At 38.8% G+C, this 18,723-nt stretch overlaps 1 protein-coding gene across 3 annotated transcripts in view; it reads left to right on the plus strand.

Moving 5' to 3' along the window:
• SNX4 (sorting nexin 4) overlaps nucleotides 1-6,246 on the plus strand; it is a 48,210-nt gene extending 41,964 nt beyond the window's left edge. For all 3 annotated transcript variants that reach the window (XM_067549600.1, XM_067549598.1, XM_067549599.1), the window contains exons 11-14: nucleotides 578-677; nucleotides 1,873-2,018; nucleotides 3,548-3,662; nucleotides 4,081-6,246. In XM_067549600.1, the coding sequence (XP_067405701.1) occupies nucleotides 578-677; nucleotides 1,873-2,018; nucleotides 3,548-3,662; nucleotides 4,081-4,128 (409 nt within the window). In that variant the 3' untranslated portion in view covers nucleotides 4,129-6,246. The remainder of the gene's footprint in view (nucleotides 1-577; nucleotides 678-1,872; nucleotides 2,019-3,547; nucleotides 3,663-4,080) is intronic.
• Nucleotides 6,247-18,723: the final 12,477 nt, after the last annotated feature.

Below are 18,723 nucleotides of genomic sequence, written 5' to 3' on the forward strand. Positions count from 1 at the left end.
CATTGGTAAAGTTTGAAAAGCACACAGAGATCCTTCCGAATGAAAGGTGCTATATAAATTTAGGTACGGTATCATTCGTTACAAAAATTTTTTAGCACAGTGTAAGGAATTTTGACTGCGTTAAGTTACAATGAAAGACATTTTACTAAGATTAATATGCATCTTTGCCTGTCAGACAAGCAGTGTCCAAAATGACACACAAACCCTTTCCTAAAATTGGAATGTTTACTGTAACAGATGTTAAATGAAACCATTTTACAAGGTTGTCCTTAGATTATGATTTTATATGGCCTACAAAATGTTGTTATGAGATTATATTGTCCTGCCGCTCCTTTGTAGATACTTATAGGGTCACTGAAGTATGAAATCACTAATATGGCAGAAATATAAAAGTTAGCAGACTTGCACCAGAGTTACGTTTACTGTTATAGGGCTATTAAATCCGGGCTGGGTAAATAACTGAACATGACGTATGCCAAAAAAGATTACATTGGTTCCTTTTTTTTTTTTTTTTTTTTAGAAGGTGGTAAAAATGTCACAAGCCAAAATATTACATGACAAATCTTTATGTTTTCAGGGCAGTTTGCAGGAAACATGAACTAATGCAGTATGACTTGGAAATGGCTGCTCAGGACCTAATATCTAAGAAACAACAGTGTGAAGAGCTGGCAACAGGAGTGAGTCTTTTTTTCCATTCCAAGACTTTGATTTTTTTTTTAAGAGAGAGCCAAACGAGTTAGTGACATCTAAATGGCATTTACCATATAGCATGCTGACAGCTGGTTATGATGAGAAGTATCATGTGATCTGTAGATCTTTTAGCGGTTTAAAGAAATGTATTTTCCATGGTGACTTATACAGTTTGTGCAGGGCTCCTTTTACGAAGACCTAGCAAATACAAGCTTGCAGGTAAAGTGATCTGAAGTGTTTCCAGTGTAATGAAATAGCAGAATGCTACAAAGACCAAAGTTTCTGGTTAATTATGGCCCTCTGGGGCAAAAATCCTTGTTGCATCTTTTAAAAGCTTAACATCCTCATTATGAAATGTTAGCTTCCCTCCCCACTGTTTCAAGGGAAAATGGCTGAAGTTAGTTATCTAAGAGCAAATATTTGTTTTAAATCTGAAAGATGAATGAACAGTAAACAATTAGCACTGAAGTTGTTTGTATTTTTAATGTTGAATTATCTTATTGTTTCTCATATAACATGACTAGGAATATTATTTGAAGATTAGAAATTAGTGACTGAATACAATTTCATTAAATATGGGCCCAGTATGTAGCCCATTAAAGTCAATGGGAGTTATTCCCTTGAACCCAGTGATCAGTGGATTAGGCCATAAAATTCTTATCTATCAAATTACTTGAAGAGACAAAGTGGTGAGGTGATATCTTTTACTGAACCAACTTCTGTTGGTGAGAGAGACAAGCTTTCAAGAGCTTACACCAGAGCTCTGTGCAAAAACATTTAGAGAAAATGTTTTCAGTCTAAAATCTGTGTAAGCTCGAAAGGTTGTCTCTCTCCAACAGAAGTTGGTGAGTAAAAGAGATTACCTCACCCTCCTTGTCTCTCTAATAACCTCGGACCAACTCTGCTACAGCACTGCATGCAACAATGGCAGTTATTTGAAGGCAGTTTTTGAAGAGGTTAGAGACTTTATGTGACATTACAGTTAGACAATTTTCAATAAATAGAAGTTTGCTGAACTGTTGGTTTTCCTTTGAACTACTACACCTCTTGCACTCACCTAGCAGTAATACATTTTTCAAGTGGAAGGGCCCTTTATGTCAGAATGTGTGCTCCACCGACCAAGTATTAATTATCATTCTGTTGGGACAGAGTGTTTAGAGTATTTTTTTTGTTTGATTTTAGACCGTGAGAACGTTTTCTCTAAAGGGAATGACGAGCAAACTGTTTGGTCAGGAAACTCCTGAGCAAAGAGAAGGCAAGATAAAGGTTCTAGATGAACAGATACGTGAAGGGGAAGAACAATTGAAATCTAAAACTACGGAGGGCAGGTAAAGAAAAGTGGGCTCGATTTACTAAAAATCATAAACTTTATGTTCTTAAAGGTGTTTGTGTTTTATAGGAGTTTTTAATATATTCTTGGTGTTTACAAGCTGTCTATAAAAATTCCTGTCATTTGCAAGTTGTGAAATAAAGTACAGAGCACTGTTAGTTCCTGCTCTGAGAGGGTAGTTTATAGAATTGTAGAATGTAAGAGCTGATCACTTTCACAGTTACTGAGACCCATTTAATGGCTGACTTCTTGTTTTATGTTCAGCTGGTAATATATTTAACAGGTGGGCTATAAGCAAACCAGGTTTTGAGCTTTCCAGTGGCTACTTGACTGTAGAATTCAGATGTAGTTTTAGTTCAGTCTATAAATATGGCTCCTGACATTAGAGCTAATAATTCCTTAAAGAAAGTTTTGCATGAAGGATCGTTGATTTCTGTTTGTAAGAGATTAAATGTTTTAGCAAGCTACACTTGAATGACTGATTCTTAGTATTGTAACTACATTTCCTTTAGGAATGCAAACATGAAAAATAAGAACTAACATTCCAAAAGCAATGTATTTGTGTCAGAACACCTTCATTTTTATTATTATAGGAAAGATGAGTGCACTATCTGTTAGCTCTAATCCTTACATGCCAAAAGATTAGAAACAGACTAGTTCATATACAGTTCAAAACAACAAAATATTCAGTAGAAATTAGGATATGGTAAATGGAATTCCTTAATCATCTTGACAGAAGCACTGGACATCTGCTTTTGTAACTGAGGAAGCAGTTTTCAGATAATACTTGTCTAGTTTGTGCAGTCCAGTACAAACAGTAAGCTATGGGTTGTTTGGTTTTTTTTAGTGTATGAACTTGCCCCTCTTTTGGTTAAGTAGAGCTGGAGGCAAATACTGTAGACAAACGAGAAAAGGGAATATTCTATTCTGAAATGAATTTGCTTCAGCTAAGCCTGTGCTCTTCATGTTCACTTTCTGCAAACATTCAAGCAATCGTACATTACTGATTTAAAAGCTTGTGAGAAGTGAATTTTAAGACAGCACATTCCAGGATTCTCACAGAAAATGAGATGTTGTAGGAGGATGCTGAGGCCCTACGCCCTAACCAGAGCGCTGGCACAAAAGTATTTAACAAGCCTGGCAAGAATCTGAATATATATTCTTTACGAATTATTCACTTAGTTCTGTGGCCACATAGATTAGCCACAGTCAGATCTATCTGTGAAGATCTCCAATTATTTAAAATGATGTAATTCCCTATTAAAAAACTGAAGAACTAGGTGTATTATTGTAGCAAACGTTCCTTAAAATACTAGAGCAACTAAAAGTATAAAATGAGGATCCCATCCAAGGTGCAGAGAAATTACCGTGATCCACCTTGTAGACTATAAACATGTAGGACTTTAGTATTTACAAAGGCACAGTCCTTCTTCCAGTAAATTCAGTAGCAGCTGGCGTGGGCCCATAATGTATTAAATATTTTTTAAAAGCACTCACATTGACAAAACTTTATGGTTTTAATTTCAGAGAGTTTGTGAAAAGTGCCTGGGCAGATATTGAACGTTTCAAAGAGCAAAAGAATCTTGACTTGAAAGAGGCCCTCATCAATTATGCTGTGATGCAGATTAGTATGTGCAAAAAGGTAGGTTTTGCTTCTGACAGACAAGACAAATATATAAATGGCAGTAGGGGACTCGTGCAGATGTGTAACAAATGGGAAACCTGCTATTGCAGAAGATTTGAAATCAATGGAGGAGGAGCTGCAGCATAATCCATCCTGCATGTAAGATGCCATAGCATTGCTGTCTCTCTCTCTCTCTCCCTGGCATGCACAGAGGATAAGAGAGATTCTCCTGTGTTGGGAACAGTATGCATTAAAGAGTGCAGACCAAATCCTGCAGTCTTTTTTCGCATCCTTATATTTGTAAAGTTCCTGTTTGTCGGTGGGAGTTTTGCATGACTAAAATCTACAGATAATGTATGCAAACATGACACATTTATTTATTTGTTTGCACGGCTCCTTTGTTTAGAATAAGCAAAAATCACTTTTTTTTAAAAAGGGAATTCAAGTTTGGACAAACGCAAAAGAGTGCTTCAGCAAGATGTGATTATCCAGAAACTAATTTCTCCTCAACGAAGTGCCAGAGAACAGAAGCACAAGTGCACAGTCATGGATGTTAAGTTGCTACATGCTCTACATATAAATCATGAAATAAATGAGTTGAGTAAATACAGTTTTCTTCATGCTGATTGTAGTTATGTTAGTAGAGGACAGAAAGGAAATGTTCTTAAATCGTTAGTTCCTAACAGCCACTTTACAGCATGTTTTACATGTGGTAGTAAATAATTGGAGGGCAAAAGGGTTAATGAAAGCTGCCGCTCTACATTTGAGGCAAAGGCTTTAGGGAGAGTCCAGACAAACCCAAAAAAAGCATCGTATCATACACAATTGAACTGTTCTCTGTATGTGTCTTCTGAACCATCACATTCTGCATGGAGTAGATCATCTCCCGATGCTTGTCTTCAGCCCTTGCTGTTTAGGATTTGTAATACTCTAGGGTGTTTTTTTGGTTTGCTTGTTAATGGCGCGCACACGGTTGTGTTCTTGAGGTTTACACCAAAAGAAAACTAAAACTAAAATTCATTGTACTGCTTTAGGGCTCATAGTTACATGCTTTGCATCTTCATGGAGAAATTTTGTTTTTTTCCAGAATTCAGATTAAACACCATCTCAAACTTCTGAGATTTTTTTCATACCCTCTACAATAGAGGAATTGAACAACAGTTCTATACAATACTCCTCAGTTACTGTTTCTCACTAGAATTTTAATACTGAGATTGATCTGTCATTTCATTTTCTACTACTAGTCAAGGAGACTAATGACCCAGGTGAGCAACAGGGTCAAACTCAGACCTGGTGTAAGCAGGTGCAGCTTCAACTGACTTTATGGAAACTGCTTACCCCAGGTCTAAATGTGGCCCAGTTTTCAAATCTGCAGTTATTGTTTAGCTCTGTAGAAATAGTCAACTTTACAGTGAATATGTGGAACATCAGAATAACTGGCTTTTTTTGAATATTTAAGATTGGTGATCTGCAGAAGAACACCATGAACCTGAATAGGCTTTGCTTGGTTCTTGTAACATCCTGCTTTAATATGGCAGATATATACATCTGAACTGCATTTGCAGGTACTTACTTTAATGAGGTTCTTTATTGTTTGGCTGTAATATTCTAAAAGGCAGATGAATAAATTGAATCTGTTAGACTAACCTATTTGTCTTTATGATACAATATGTTCAAGAGCCAAGCATTTTTATTTCTTGCTATCTTTGCAGAATCTTAAATATGAGATGCTGTTTCTAATTATATCAAAAAAACAAAACAAAACAAAAAAAACCACCCCCACCACTACTGTTTAACATTGGGCTTTTCTGTATGTTTAAAATGTCCTTGGAATTTTGTGGAATTTGGCAGACTTATGGCTAATCTAAAAGAAGCATTGCTGTAATAGTCACTTGAGTCACGTTTCATTATTCTATACTACAGATAACATTGTTTATCAGATACTGATGTAATGTATGCCAAGAAGTCTTTAAAATTTGCTATACAATAGACCTTATATAATGTATCCATTCATTTTTCTGGTTCCAGATTCTGTGTTTTGCTGTGGTATTTTCTTTTATAAAATCATTTAAAAACATTGAGCTGGTGTATGCTAAGATCTGATTTTTTTTTTTAAAAGGTTAAGCATCAGTTTATACTGTTAGGTCCTCTGACTTTTTCAAGGCATGATAATGACAAATCCATGTCATCTGTTGAGAAGTGATATTGAGCAGAAAGCTTTACTCCATTTAATATTTATAAAAACAGAAAATCATTCCATTTTAAAGAACTGGAGTATCCAGGTCCTATAATAAGTAAAGTTAGGAAGGACTTGTATATTCCAAAAATCAGAAGTTGCACATTTAGAGTGTCCAGTAAACATTCTAGAGTCATGGTGCCTTAATTCAATACCATGAGGCACTTGGAGTAAATATTTTTCATGCACTTTGATTTTGTTTGATAGATCTTTCTGGTGCCTCTTTCTCCATATTTCACATGCTGTACAACTTATTAAATGTATTATATGCCTTTTTTCTTGCTAGTTGTATTAAATTTGAGAAGGGAACAAAACAGTTCTTGTAAGCTTTGTGCCAAATATGCTAAATAAAACTGCTCTTTTTGATATTTTTTGTTATGTTCTACTTTGCAAAATACTTTATTTTAGATTTTCCGGTTTTGAAAATGATTGCTCCATATTTGTAGTTCAAATTTTTGACTGTTTGGGCCTTAAAGAAACATTGCAGAGATTAGGCTCCAAAGTTCGGTTTAATATATTTTTTTAAAATTCACAAAGTGACTGACTTGCTTTTTATGTAAGGAAGCTGGTGTCTAGATTCTTGTTAAAAGTTAATTTTGACCCCACCCTATCTTTTGATTCACACTGAACAGAGCCACGTGAGTTTATTATGTACCATTACCTTGCTCTGAGTAAAACTCTTTTGGAAAGTTTTAATCAAATCTGACAAAATTTGGAAGAGAGAAAAATGTAAAAATTGAAGTGGGGTCAACTTCTGTGACATTTTTCCTACCTTCTCCGGCTTAGAAACTCTGTATTTGTTGGTCTTGGCAACAGCTGGTGGCTCTGCCAAATATTTTGAGGGAAAATTATTTTTAACAGCCGTTTTCATGTTGCTAATAAGGTCCACTTGACAAATGCACTTCAGAAAATGCATAATTTGTAGGACAGCAATGGTGCAAGCTACGTGACCCACAAAATACCTTTTACACTTTAGGAACAGTTCTGAAATCCCTGCCCTTGGCTTGATTCTTAAATTGTCCACAGTGGCTAAAGATGGCATGTCACTTTAACCCATAAACATATAAAAAATGGTTGAGAATGCAAAATGGAGTCAGAGGAGCAATGCACAGTGTTTGTGTGAAGTATGAGAAATATTGAGTAGGGAATTAGTGGAAAAGACCAACATGCTGCTATGATATGTGTCTACATGGACTATATATTCTTGCTTGGTCAGTTTTGATGGGACAGTTGTCAACCCCTCTTGGATATTGCTTTTCTAAGGAGATCTTGGCCACTTACATTGGGTAGGAATCATTAACCAGCATCACCGTTGCCATCTCCAGCACCACATACCGCGATTCAGAGCTTCACGACCATGCCATTCACTACTACCTTCTGATCCGGAAAGACACTCATCCCAGATGGAGAGACAACAAGCTGATATTGCCATCTCTATAGCTGTGTACTGATAAGCTCCAGAGACATGAACCCAAGTACCTTCCTATTACCTCCTCCAGTTTATCCCTCCTATTTTTTTCATGCTCTCTTTTTCTTATTTGAGTGTCTGGCTTATTCAGCCAAGACAGACTTAACCTTGCAATATTTTGCTGGGGCCAGTTTGTCAAGCAGAAAGCAAATTTTAACATCCTAGTCAGTGCGGAAAAAATTGCCTCCAACAGACTTGCCAAAGGAAAATAAGAACAACTTAACCAAATATTTTCCAGAGCCAGCATAGTAAAGCCAGGGTCCCAGAGTTGGCAACTGGGTCGTGCATTCTGCCTAAGCAACTGAACTGCAATTCAGAAACAGAAGCTGCATTTTATCTTTGACTATTTTATTTTCTTCTCTTTTTGCATGTGTTTGGTTTTATGATTACAGAGTTTTATTTTTTACTACATGCAAAAGAGCTAAGGCCTGCTGTCATGTTTTGGGGTGCAATCCAGACCAGTGAGAGGTTGTCACCTGCCCTGAATGCCTTAAATGCTCTGCAGCTATGGATCACAGCATGGACACCAAGAGCCAGCAGCCAAGAATGCAGTGTCTATGTGGTCTGCAGCACCGGTTCAGCACTCTGACCCCAGCAGCTTGCCAGGACCACTACAGCTCCACCCTGGTCACCACCAGCCTTGGGTGCTACTTGCAGAGTGACCCCAACACACCCCAGTCCCAAATTTCCCTGAATCTGTCTGCCCTGACGTGTCCAGCACTCTCCTGAAACACTCCTAGGAGTAATACATTTCACTGCTCCTTTAAAGACAAAAGCACAGCTTATTACTCTAACTGGAGCTCACAATCACTTCAATTCAAACACAGTGCTGGCTTTTTAGATTAAAAGTAAAACAAGTTTATTTAATCAAGGAGGTTTTAAGTGAGTTCAAATACAAGGGATAAGGACAAAAATGATTACAAGCAAAAGTAAAAATATGCTTTCTAATGACTGATTTAACAAGCTACAGTCTTGGTTCAAGGTAGATTTTTTTTTTTAACAATCTTTTTTCTTCCCAGCCATAACCCTGTGATTCTATGGCTGACTTTCTCTGTCAGGGCCTCCCACCGAATTCAAGATGCTGGTTTCCCTTGTCTTCCTAGGGAAGATCTTTGCCTAAGCAGGTTTCTCACCTATTTTTAGCTCCCGGAGACTTTAACCCCTTTGGTTGATGGACCCATCTTTCTCAACTTGCAAGATCTCTGGCCCGTTGTGTCTGTCCAGTGCCAAGATGGCTTCTTCTCTAACCTTATGTCTTCCCAAACTCACAGTTTTGTCCCCCAATCCAGGATGACTTCATGCTGTTGTTCCCTTTCTGTAGGTTTTCCATCCCCCCCTGTTGATTGGTATGTAAATGGGCTTCCATTCAGTGTTTTGATTCCCCAATGTTACCTTTTCTCCTTTTTGAGAGAGAACCTGTTTCTTTCTGTGTTTAGTTAGACTTTGAGTATCCATAGTTCCTCATATAGCATTACATACATTTCACAATTATATTAATCACCAGGGTGTCATTAGCTTATACACTTTGTACACAATATTACTGTATTATAAATCAGTTGATTCACTTACATATCATTTGACATTCAGACCCCTGGTCTTATATCCCAGTAAACCATTGAAATGTATTTTCAGCTAAAATTCCTTTTCTCTCTTCTGGGAAGAGATGCCATGCTGTCTGGTGAACACTTCCTCCCCCTGCTGGTCATAGTGAGTCAATACCTCCTCTTGTTAGCTTGATGGCTTTGTTGGTCTTTTATGTAAATGCATCTTCATTGTCTCTCTCTGACCAGGCCAGTCAGACAAACACACATTCCTTTGTCTAAAGCAGACTGTGTGTATGTATTGCTTGCCAAACGCATTTTGAGAACATAATTCTAGCACAATCCATAAGTCTTTGTAAACACCTCATACATACATCCTGTGAGACTATTAGTGATCAGTGAGTTCTTGGAAATATATCATGACAATAGTGTGTTAGACGTAGTGAGCATGTCAGGACTGACAAGATGCACTGACACAGAGTAATGAACCACCAATGGACCTCTTTGTCACACTTAAGATTTTTGTCCAACATAAATCTTATAATACCATCTAAATGACTATCAGGCAAGGGGCTTTCCCATTAACAGTCACCTCTATTGTGATGTCTGCAAAATGCATGACAGTGGGTAGGTATGACTGCTGCCTATCACAATGACCATAATCATCTGTGGGCCATCCAGTTGCTGTCCGATTGTTGTACCAGCTTTGTCTTTCAGCTTACACTTGTTTGTTTTCTGGGGCAGGAACTGTCTCTTTATGTCTGTACAGTGCTTCGCTCAAAAGCTCTGCACCACAAATAATAAAACCATACAACTGAAGGAAAAGGGCAGAATAAGGAAGAGCCAGATTAAATGAAAATTAACTAGAAGTTTGGAACTGAAATGTGTATGCATGGGTTTAAAGCTTCGAGAGTTTTTTGTTGTTGACTGTGTAATCAGCAAACCCTATTCTTTGCAACAAAACCTTGAACCCAATTTATTGATACCTTTCTATAGCATTATACAACATTAACAAAAATAGAAAAATGTCTTAGAATGCCAGGTGCAGAGAATGTATAACCCATGTGTGGTGGTGCATGATAGTGAGGTGTGGACCCTGGCTCCCTGCCCCTGTTGCCCTTGGAAGGCAGAATTCTTCTGTAGGTCTCTTACCAAGAGCCCAATGGAGACCCAAGAGTGGGAATCCTATCAGGTTGCTATCTTCAGATACAGAGCTTTACAGATGAATAATTTCCATGTATGAGATGCTGTGTTCTAGTGGGTGGCTTATAAAGAAGATAAGGAGAGTATTTGTAGTGCTAGCTAAGAGATCTCTCCTTTAGCTCAAGTGTCAAAGGCTGGTGTGTTTGTAGCTGAACCACCAGTTTTCCAGTCTCTGCTCCACAGGGGCATTTTTGTAATTTAGCACTTGGCTCCATTGTCTACATTGCGGCTGTCTGACCAAACTGCTCCATCATGAACATCTTCCAGCACTGTCAGGCGCATGACATCTATCACAGCACTGGGTTACAATGTTTCCTTCTGCTAATAAGTTGTCTGATCAGCTCTTTTTTTTAAAAAAAGAATAGATTTGCAAAATGCTAAGGCTCTTTTCATGCATGATTTTCTATCATTTGCATCCTTTCTCAGTATTTGGGTGGAGTGATTGGGGATGCATTTCTCCACTAACTCTAGCATCACTGAGTTTTATTGCTAACGTCAGAGGCAATAGAGTACTTGGCTGTCTCCATATTTGACCATTTAAAAATTGCACAACATCCTGGCCTTGATCCCTACCCCTGTGCAGTGGTTCCTTTTTTAGGAGTCCTTTTTCATGGCTGGACATGAAAAGTATCAACTCTATTGCCATTCAAAGCTGACTGTTTCAGTGTCTTGCTTTCCATTTGAGAGAGAAGAGGGAGGGGTGGTGTGTGTGCGTGTGTGTGTGTGTGAGAGAGAGAAAGAGAGAGAGAATTACAAAATCTTAATTACTACATGACCAGAAAAGTCCTTGAGATTCCTCTTCATAATGGCGATGCAGTGGCGTGAATCTCCTCATCTCTAGATTGGTGATGACCTGAGATAAGAGAATTATTCTTAGACATGCTGTTTGATATGAGAAGGGAAGACACTAATTTTATTGGGGTATCTAGGGGCCTCAGTCATAAATCAGGGCCCCACTATGCTAGACCTACACAAACATAATTAAAAGACAGACAACCCTTCCCCCAAAGAGCTTACACACATTATGTGGAGAGCTTCATTTTGACATCTTCCTAGTCTGTGGCATCTTTATCGTCTTCCAATCCATTTTAATCATTGACGTGTACTGGGCGTTAGATGGTGACCGCAGTCCTTTAGGGCCAAAGAATACTAACTGGGAAGTCCATCAGCACATGATTTTCTCTTTCAGTATGACTTTTTTTTTTTTTTCAGTTCTGAGGTGTTTTTCTTAGAAAGGCAAACTAAATCAGCAGTGACATTGCTTATTTGGATTTTTACAGTAGAACCTCAGAGTCACGAACACCAGAGTTGGAACGTGGATTATAAACTGCCCGGTCACCCACACACCTCATTTGGAACCAGAAGTACGCAATCAGGCAGCAGCACACACATACAGAAAAAGCAAATACGGTACAATACTGTGTCAAACTGTCGAATACAGCACAGTACTTTACTAAAAAAAAAAAAAAAAAAAAGTAGTTTAAAAAAAAAAGATTTGACAAGGTAAGGGGAAACTGTTTCTGTGCTTGTTTCTTTTAAATTAAGATGGTTAAAAGCAGCATTTTTCCTATGCATAATAAAGTTTCAAAGCTGTATTAAGTTAATGTTCAGTTGTAAAATTTTCAAACAGCCATAACGTTTTGTTCAGTTACAAACATTTCAGAGTTATGAACAACCTCCGTTCCCAGGGTATTTGTAACTCTGAGGTTCTACTGTATTTATTTGTATTCCAGTAGTTCCCAAAGATCCCAGTCAAAATGTGGGCACTGTACAAATACATAGCAAGAGACGTGCTGCTTTACAGAGCATACAAGTTAAATACATGAGAACAACAAAAGGGAATGAGAGGCACAGAGAGGTGACCTTAACTCTTAATTTAGTGGCTTATTCATTAGACCACTCTGCCTTCCAATAGTGGAAGGAGTGATTGTCCTAAATACTTGGACATAAGTTGATTTAAACGTGTTCATCATCATTAAGGAGAGGAAGGGGATGGCCTCGGGCTCATGGCACAGGATTGGTAACAGGGCTTCCAGTTCTAGCTCTACTGATGACGCCCTGCGTGTTCCGCTTCCACTAGAAACAGGAGGGATGCCTTCCAGGTGCTGACCTGAATTATTCCTCAAAAACTAAACTTGCCATTTTCGAAAATTGAGCCCTTTGGGGCAGGGTCTGTGTGCAAGTGAGAGAGTGGTTGTGAGGACTGTGTCCAATATACTGTGGGTGACACCAGAATACAAACAACACTTGTAACTGGCTCCGGCTTCGTGTCCAATTACAGCTGCATTTCAAGCTAAGAAGTGGAGATGAGCACCATGTCTTAAAAAGAAGTTTGCTCAACCTTAGTAAAAGTTGGGGTGGCAAACTCTAGCAACTCTGATTAAGTGAGAAGCAGAACTTTCAGTCTGCAATACTGCTTTAAAAAAAAAAAAAAAACACCAAAAAACAGAACCCGCTTGAACCTGGAGGGAGGCGGTTTGTCTTGCTGGGTTTCATAAACCAGGATAAAGCTCAGAGCCTGAGCCTGCAACTACTCATGTGACTAGTCCTATGGATCCAGTGGGACATCTCGGCTGAGTAATGCTAACTCACAGACCAACTGCAGGATTCACCACATTAGTTCAGTAAGCTGTGATGACTATCTTGTTTACTTGCAATAAATGTTTTGAGAGACAAACCGGTTTCTTTCTATATCCTGGCACATGATGAAAACAATCAGACTCTCTTTTGAAAATAGCTGAATATAAATGAATGTGAATAATCTACTGCTATTTAGCATTCTGGGAAAGTTCCCTGTGCATAGATGGAATTAACTTAGCAAAAAAACCCCAAAAAACAATTTAGCTCGCCCTCTTGTGTCTCTAAGAAGTACTTCATATTGGACTAATGTAAACTCTGCACACATGGAAGTAAATACTGCAGCCATTCACTACTGTAGATAGCAGTAACAGAAATATTCAGTTGCCTTTGTGATAACTTTTTCTAGTGAGCATATTGAGTATTTAAATATAAAGAGGTACTGTATAAGACTGTTATAATGAACTCAAAATGTCACTGATTAACTCCTTTGACTTCAGTGTAGTTAACTACGAATGACTTGGATGGTCTGTGTTTTAGTATGATTGGATGTCCCCAACCAAGCTTGGCGCCCAGACGTTTGCCGTTTCCATTGACACAGTGGGAGCCCTGCATATAGCTCTGAGGACAAAATGGATCCCTTACCTTTTTTATCTAGTGCTAAATTCCTTTTGCTAGATTGATTGCCTTTGAGATTCATCGATTCTAAGGGCAGAAAGGACCATCGTGACCATCTAGTCTGCCCTACTGCATAACACAGGCCAGAGGATATATGAGAATTAATTCCTGTTTGAACTACAGCATAACTTTTAAAAAGCCATGCAATCTGGATTTAAAAGTTTCCAGTGCTAGAAAATCCACCATACCCCTTGGTAAACCAATCCAATGGGTAATCACCCTCACTGTTAAAAATGTGTGCCTTATTTTGAGACTGAATTTGTCTAGCTTCAACTTCCAGCTATTAGACCTTTGTCTGCTAGATTGCAGAGCACTCTATTATCAAATTGCTATTCTGCATGTAGGTACTTACAGACTGATCAAGTCACCCCTTTCTCTTTGATAAACAAAACAAGATTGCGCTCCTTCAGTCCCTCGTAAGTAAGATTGTTTACCACTCCTTTAATCATTCTCATGTTTTTTCTCTGACCCTCACCCGTGTTCCAATATCCTTCTTCAAGTGTGGACACCAAAACTGGACATAGTATTCCAGTAGTGGTCTCATCAGTGCCAAATACAGAGGTAATATAACTTCTCTACCCTACTTGATATTCCCCTGTATATGCATCCAAAGATCCCTTTAGCCTTTTTGGACTCAGCATCACACTAGGAGCGGACATTGAGCATTTTAGCCAGCATGAGACCCGTGTCTTTTTCAGAATCACTGTTTCCCAGGAGAGAGTCTCCCATCTTTTTAGTATGGCCTACATTCTTTGCTCCTAGAAGTATGACATATTTGACCATATTGAAATGTGTATTGTGTGCTTGCTCATAGTTTACCATGAAATCCAGTGCACTCTGTATCAGTGACCTGTTCTCTTGGTCATTTACCAGTCCCCAAATCTTTGTGTCATTTGCAAACTTTCAGTGATGATGATGTTTTCTTCCAGGTCTCTGATAAAATATTAAATAGCATAGGGCCAAGAACCGAACCCTGAGGGACTCATTAGAAACACATCTGCTTGATGATGAGTCTCCATTTACAATTACATTTTGAGACCTATCAGTTAACCAGTTTTTAATCCATTTAACGTGTGCCATTATTGATCTTGTATCATTTCAATTTCTTAATCAAAATACTGTGTGGTACCATATCAAATGCCTTACAGAAGTCCAAGTATATTACATCAACACTATTACCTTTTATCAACCAAACTTGTAATTTCAGCAAAAAATAGCAAGTTAGTTTGACACGCTCTATTTTCCATAAACCCATGTTGATTGAATACTTCTGCCTTTTCTGCATTACTGACAATTCTACCATTTCCATCTAGTAATGGACCACTTCCATTGTTAGAATTCTTTTTGTTCTTAATATACTTTACATTCTTTTTTATTGTCCCTCACTCTGCTGGTCATTGATTTCTCCTTGTGGCCTTTTGTTTCCCTTATCAATTTTCTGCAATTCCTAGCTTCTCATTTATAATCATGCAGTAAACGTCTCCATTTTTCCATTTGTTATTTTTTTAAACTGCTTTTACTTCCCCTCTAAGTCAGGTTGTTTTGCATTTTTGTTTTTTATTTCTTGTTTAAAGCTATATAGCCTTTTTTCTCCGTTGTGGATTTTCGTGCATTTTAATAAAATAATCTTTAAAGGTTCTCAATTATCACTCACATTTTTCTATTCAGTTTCTTTCTTCCATGTGATTTTGGCTCATGATCACTTTCAGCTCATGAAATTGGCCCTTTTAAAGCACCGAGTATATATATATCACTGGTATATATATATCACTGGTGAGGACTTGACTCTGTTTGCACACAAAACATTTTCATTTGCCACCAAATTTTTATTTCTGTGATCAATTTCTCTTTATCTGAGGAAATGTTAATACTGGCAGCATACATCACTGAGATTTAAGTGCCCCATTGAGAAGGCAGCTTCTTTTCTATACATTATAGATAAATCATAAGGAGCTGGTCATCCTGTTTCCTAGTGTGATTTGGTGGTCATGTAGCAGAGAGCAACTAGTACCCCATCTTGTGCTTTGTCTGTCAGGACGTTTGATCCATAAGCATTCAATGTCATTTGCTTACTAATTGACTTGGAAACTGGTGATGCCATCTGTGATGCAGAGTGCCACTCCCCCTCCCCTTTTCCCCATGCAAATCCTTCCTAAATAGGTTATAGTCATTGATCTTAGCATTCAGTCATGTGACTCTTCCCACCAGTGTTCAGTATACCAACAAGGTTGAATTTACATTCATAAATGAACAGTTCCAGTTCCCTTTGTTACCCAGGCTCCTAGCTTTGGTACGTAGGGAATTAAAGCATTTCTTTTTCACATCCCTTGGTGCCTTGATTATTTCTGTTCTCAACATCATGATTTAGTTTTAAATGAATGCTTATTTGTTCCCCTTTTTCACCTTCTGGTTGTTTGTTTAATGCCTTTCTGACTAGACTAGACATCTGGTCCCCTTGAAGATTGGCTCCCCTTCTGTTGAAATGGAGACATCCTAACTCTGTACCCTCCTTCCCCATTAAAGGTGGACCAATGTTCCACAAAACCAAAACCCTCTACTTTACATTACTTACCCACCCAGCTATTCACTTTCAGAATCTTCTGCCTTCTGTCCTCCTTCACCCATGAGATAGAAAGGCTCTATTAGAAGATCACTTGAACATTTTTTCTTCAGCAACCTTCAGAGTTCCCTGAAATCATCTCTATTCTGTGAGGGATCCTGCAAAGCACTGTTATTAGTGCTGACATGCACCATCACCAGTAGTTCCTGGCCTATTGACTTCAGAATCCTAACCAATCTTGGAATGTCATCCTGTAACTTGGTTCCAGGAAGACAGCACACCATCCTGCTGTCCACCTGTCTCTTGCAGAATGTTCTTTCCATTGTTCTGAGTACAGAATCCCCAACAAGGATCATCAGTCTGCCTTAGACAGTTGGAGATCTCATTGTGCACACACTTGATTGTCTTGCAGGTTGGGCTAAGAAGCCAATAGCAGATATGTCCCATACAACTCTCCATTCCATTCAGCCAGCTTGATTGTCAGAGAAATTTTCTGCAGTTATCATCCTGAGAACATAACTATTGGATACTTCTAGCTTCCCTGGTCCTCTTCTCTCTGGTAGTCACAGCCTCCCCTTCAACTTTTGCCTCCAGCTATGTAGAATACCATCTCTTCCTCTTGCCTCCAGTGGCTATGAAAGGCCAAGTTTCCTCTGGTTTCCAATTTTTCTGGTTCCTTGGTGACCAATTCCTTTCTGGACTATAAGATGGTGATGCTTCCTGGATCTGATTCTCCAAGAACTCCTCAGCCTTGCTGGTTCTCCATAGAGCACAGCCACCAGTTTGCATGTCATACAGAGGAAGTCCCTTCTGGCTTTGAGCAGGAAAGAAAACATGATGTGTCCATTGCAGTCACAACCACTGCTCCACTGCTGGCCACAAGAAAGTACGTAATATTCAGTTTAAGGCAAAGAGATTGTAACTGATCAACAAGTACTGAATCAACATAAGCATTTTGGTTCATGCAAGAGAAAATTGTCAGATGGTTGCATTTTAATTCTAAGTCCACTTATAGGGCAAACACTGAAAAATCAGCAAAACAATAGGACAAGCAGGGAAACTGCATTAAACAATATCGGTTCACTCTCTGCCTACTCTGTTGCTGCTACTTCCCCTTCCATGCCCAGCAAAGACACGTTCACCCTAACAATAAACGTTTGTGGCAAAGAAGTATATTCTCCCTTCCAAATGAGTGGGAGGCTCTGAAATTTCTGCTTTTAGACAGCACAACCCTTTATTGCACCTTCCAGAGAGCCCAAGTGGTTCCTCATTCTGCAGAAGCTTTCACCAATAAAGTGAACTTTCATTATCATATATCACAGGAGATCATTGTTTCCTTTTAATTTGCCTGAGTTGCTTACATTTACCTTTACATCTCACCTTTTATTTGTTTCCTTTCACCCTACATTCCTGGCCCAGAACGTCCTAAACCCCCTAAGGCCAGGTGGATCGTGCTCAGTATTGCTGAAGCTTAGACAGCTGTGGACAAACTTGTCCAAGAAAGGATCAGAGTCCATTCAACATGCTCCACAGTGACATCCCGGGCAGAAGTAGAATCTGCTGCTACAGAGGGAATTTCTAATCCCCTTGGTCACCCATTAATTAATACATTTAGAAAACACTCCAAGTTTAGCCTTCATTCTGCTGTAGAAGCACTCTTCATCAGGGAGATGCTTCATGAAGTCCCTTAAAAGTCTAACTATATTAATTTTCAGGGACGAGGGAAATTCTTTTCTTCTATCCTACTTATCTTCCAGTCCCTATGATTTCCTTACTGTTCTCTATGTCCTAAATGTCCCCATTTCAGGTAGAGATCATGGTTCAAGATGGGAAATCTTGATTATTGTCTTTCTGGTAGTCCCCTCTTGCTACCCTGATTTCCCCCAAACAATTCATTGCACCCATGAAGTTCATCTTTGATGTCTCCACAGGGTCCGTATATGTAGTGAATATGATTTAACATGTATTATGGCAACGTACTAATAAGAACTTAATGTAAAATAATTTAATCAAAACAGTGCTGGAAATATTCATCCAGAATGAGGGCAGAAGGGGTGTGGCCAAGCTCCAGAGCCTCCTGAATGCACCAGAGATGCTTTCAGTATTTACAGGAAGAGAGGTGCATTCAAATATCCAGGACTGAGAGTGAGGTCAGTCATAAAAGGTGATCTGCAGGTAACACATTTTTTCACAGACCTGAAAACAAAATGGAAGTTGGTGCGGATCCTGGAGTGCAATGAATACGTACCCAAACCCTCTGGGCATTCTAGTTAGAGGAATCCTAGCTCTGTGTTGTCTGAGTCTGGAGAGTCTTTGTCCTGTGCTTTCTCTGCAAATGTTGATCCTGGCCTCTTATATCTTCTCTACTAACAACTTGTACTGTAACCGAGGAGCTACGGTAACCTGCACTTCTTTTTTTGGAAGAACATCATGGTCATAATCTGCCTTTGGATGTTGCATATGGAGCTCCCATTAAAGTCTTGGGAGCTGCTTCTGCATATGCAAGTGCAGAGCTTGCTTTTAAATGCCTTGTTAAAGGATGCATAGAAATAGGTTAAAGAAATATTTTGGGCTCCCCGTGTTTTAATTTAACATCTGTGCAGGTCCTGGTCATATCTCGATGATGCAGTCTGGCTGTGTCTTTGGTAAGCAGTTTGCTGACACAGAGACTGAACCACTTTAGCAACAACAGTATTCTCTGTTTTCCCTGGTCTGTAGCAATGCATGTCCCAAAAACTGTGCACGGAAAAGCAATTCTGTCTAACTGGCACAAAAGCCTATAATACACCTTCTACATGCTTGTAAAAATAGTGGGG

The sequence above is a fragment of the Emydura macquarii genome, unplaced genomic scaffold (assembly GCF_026122565.2).
Source record: "Emydura macquarii macquarii isolate MOO-44397 ecotype Brisbane River unplaced genomic scaffold, CSIRO-AGI_Emac_v2 contig_1253, whole genome shotgun sequence".
NCBI classification, from domain to species: Eukaryota; Metazoa; Chordata; order Testudines; family Chelidae; genus Emydura; species Emydura macquarii.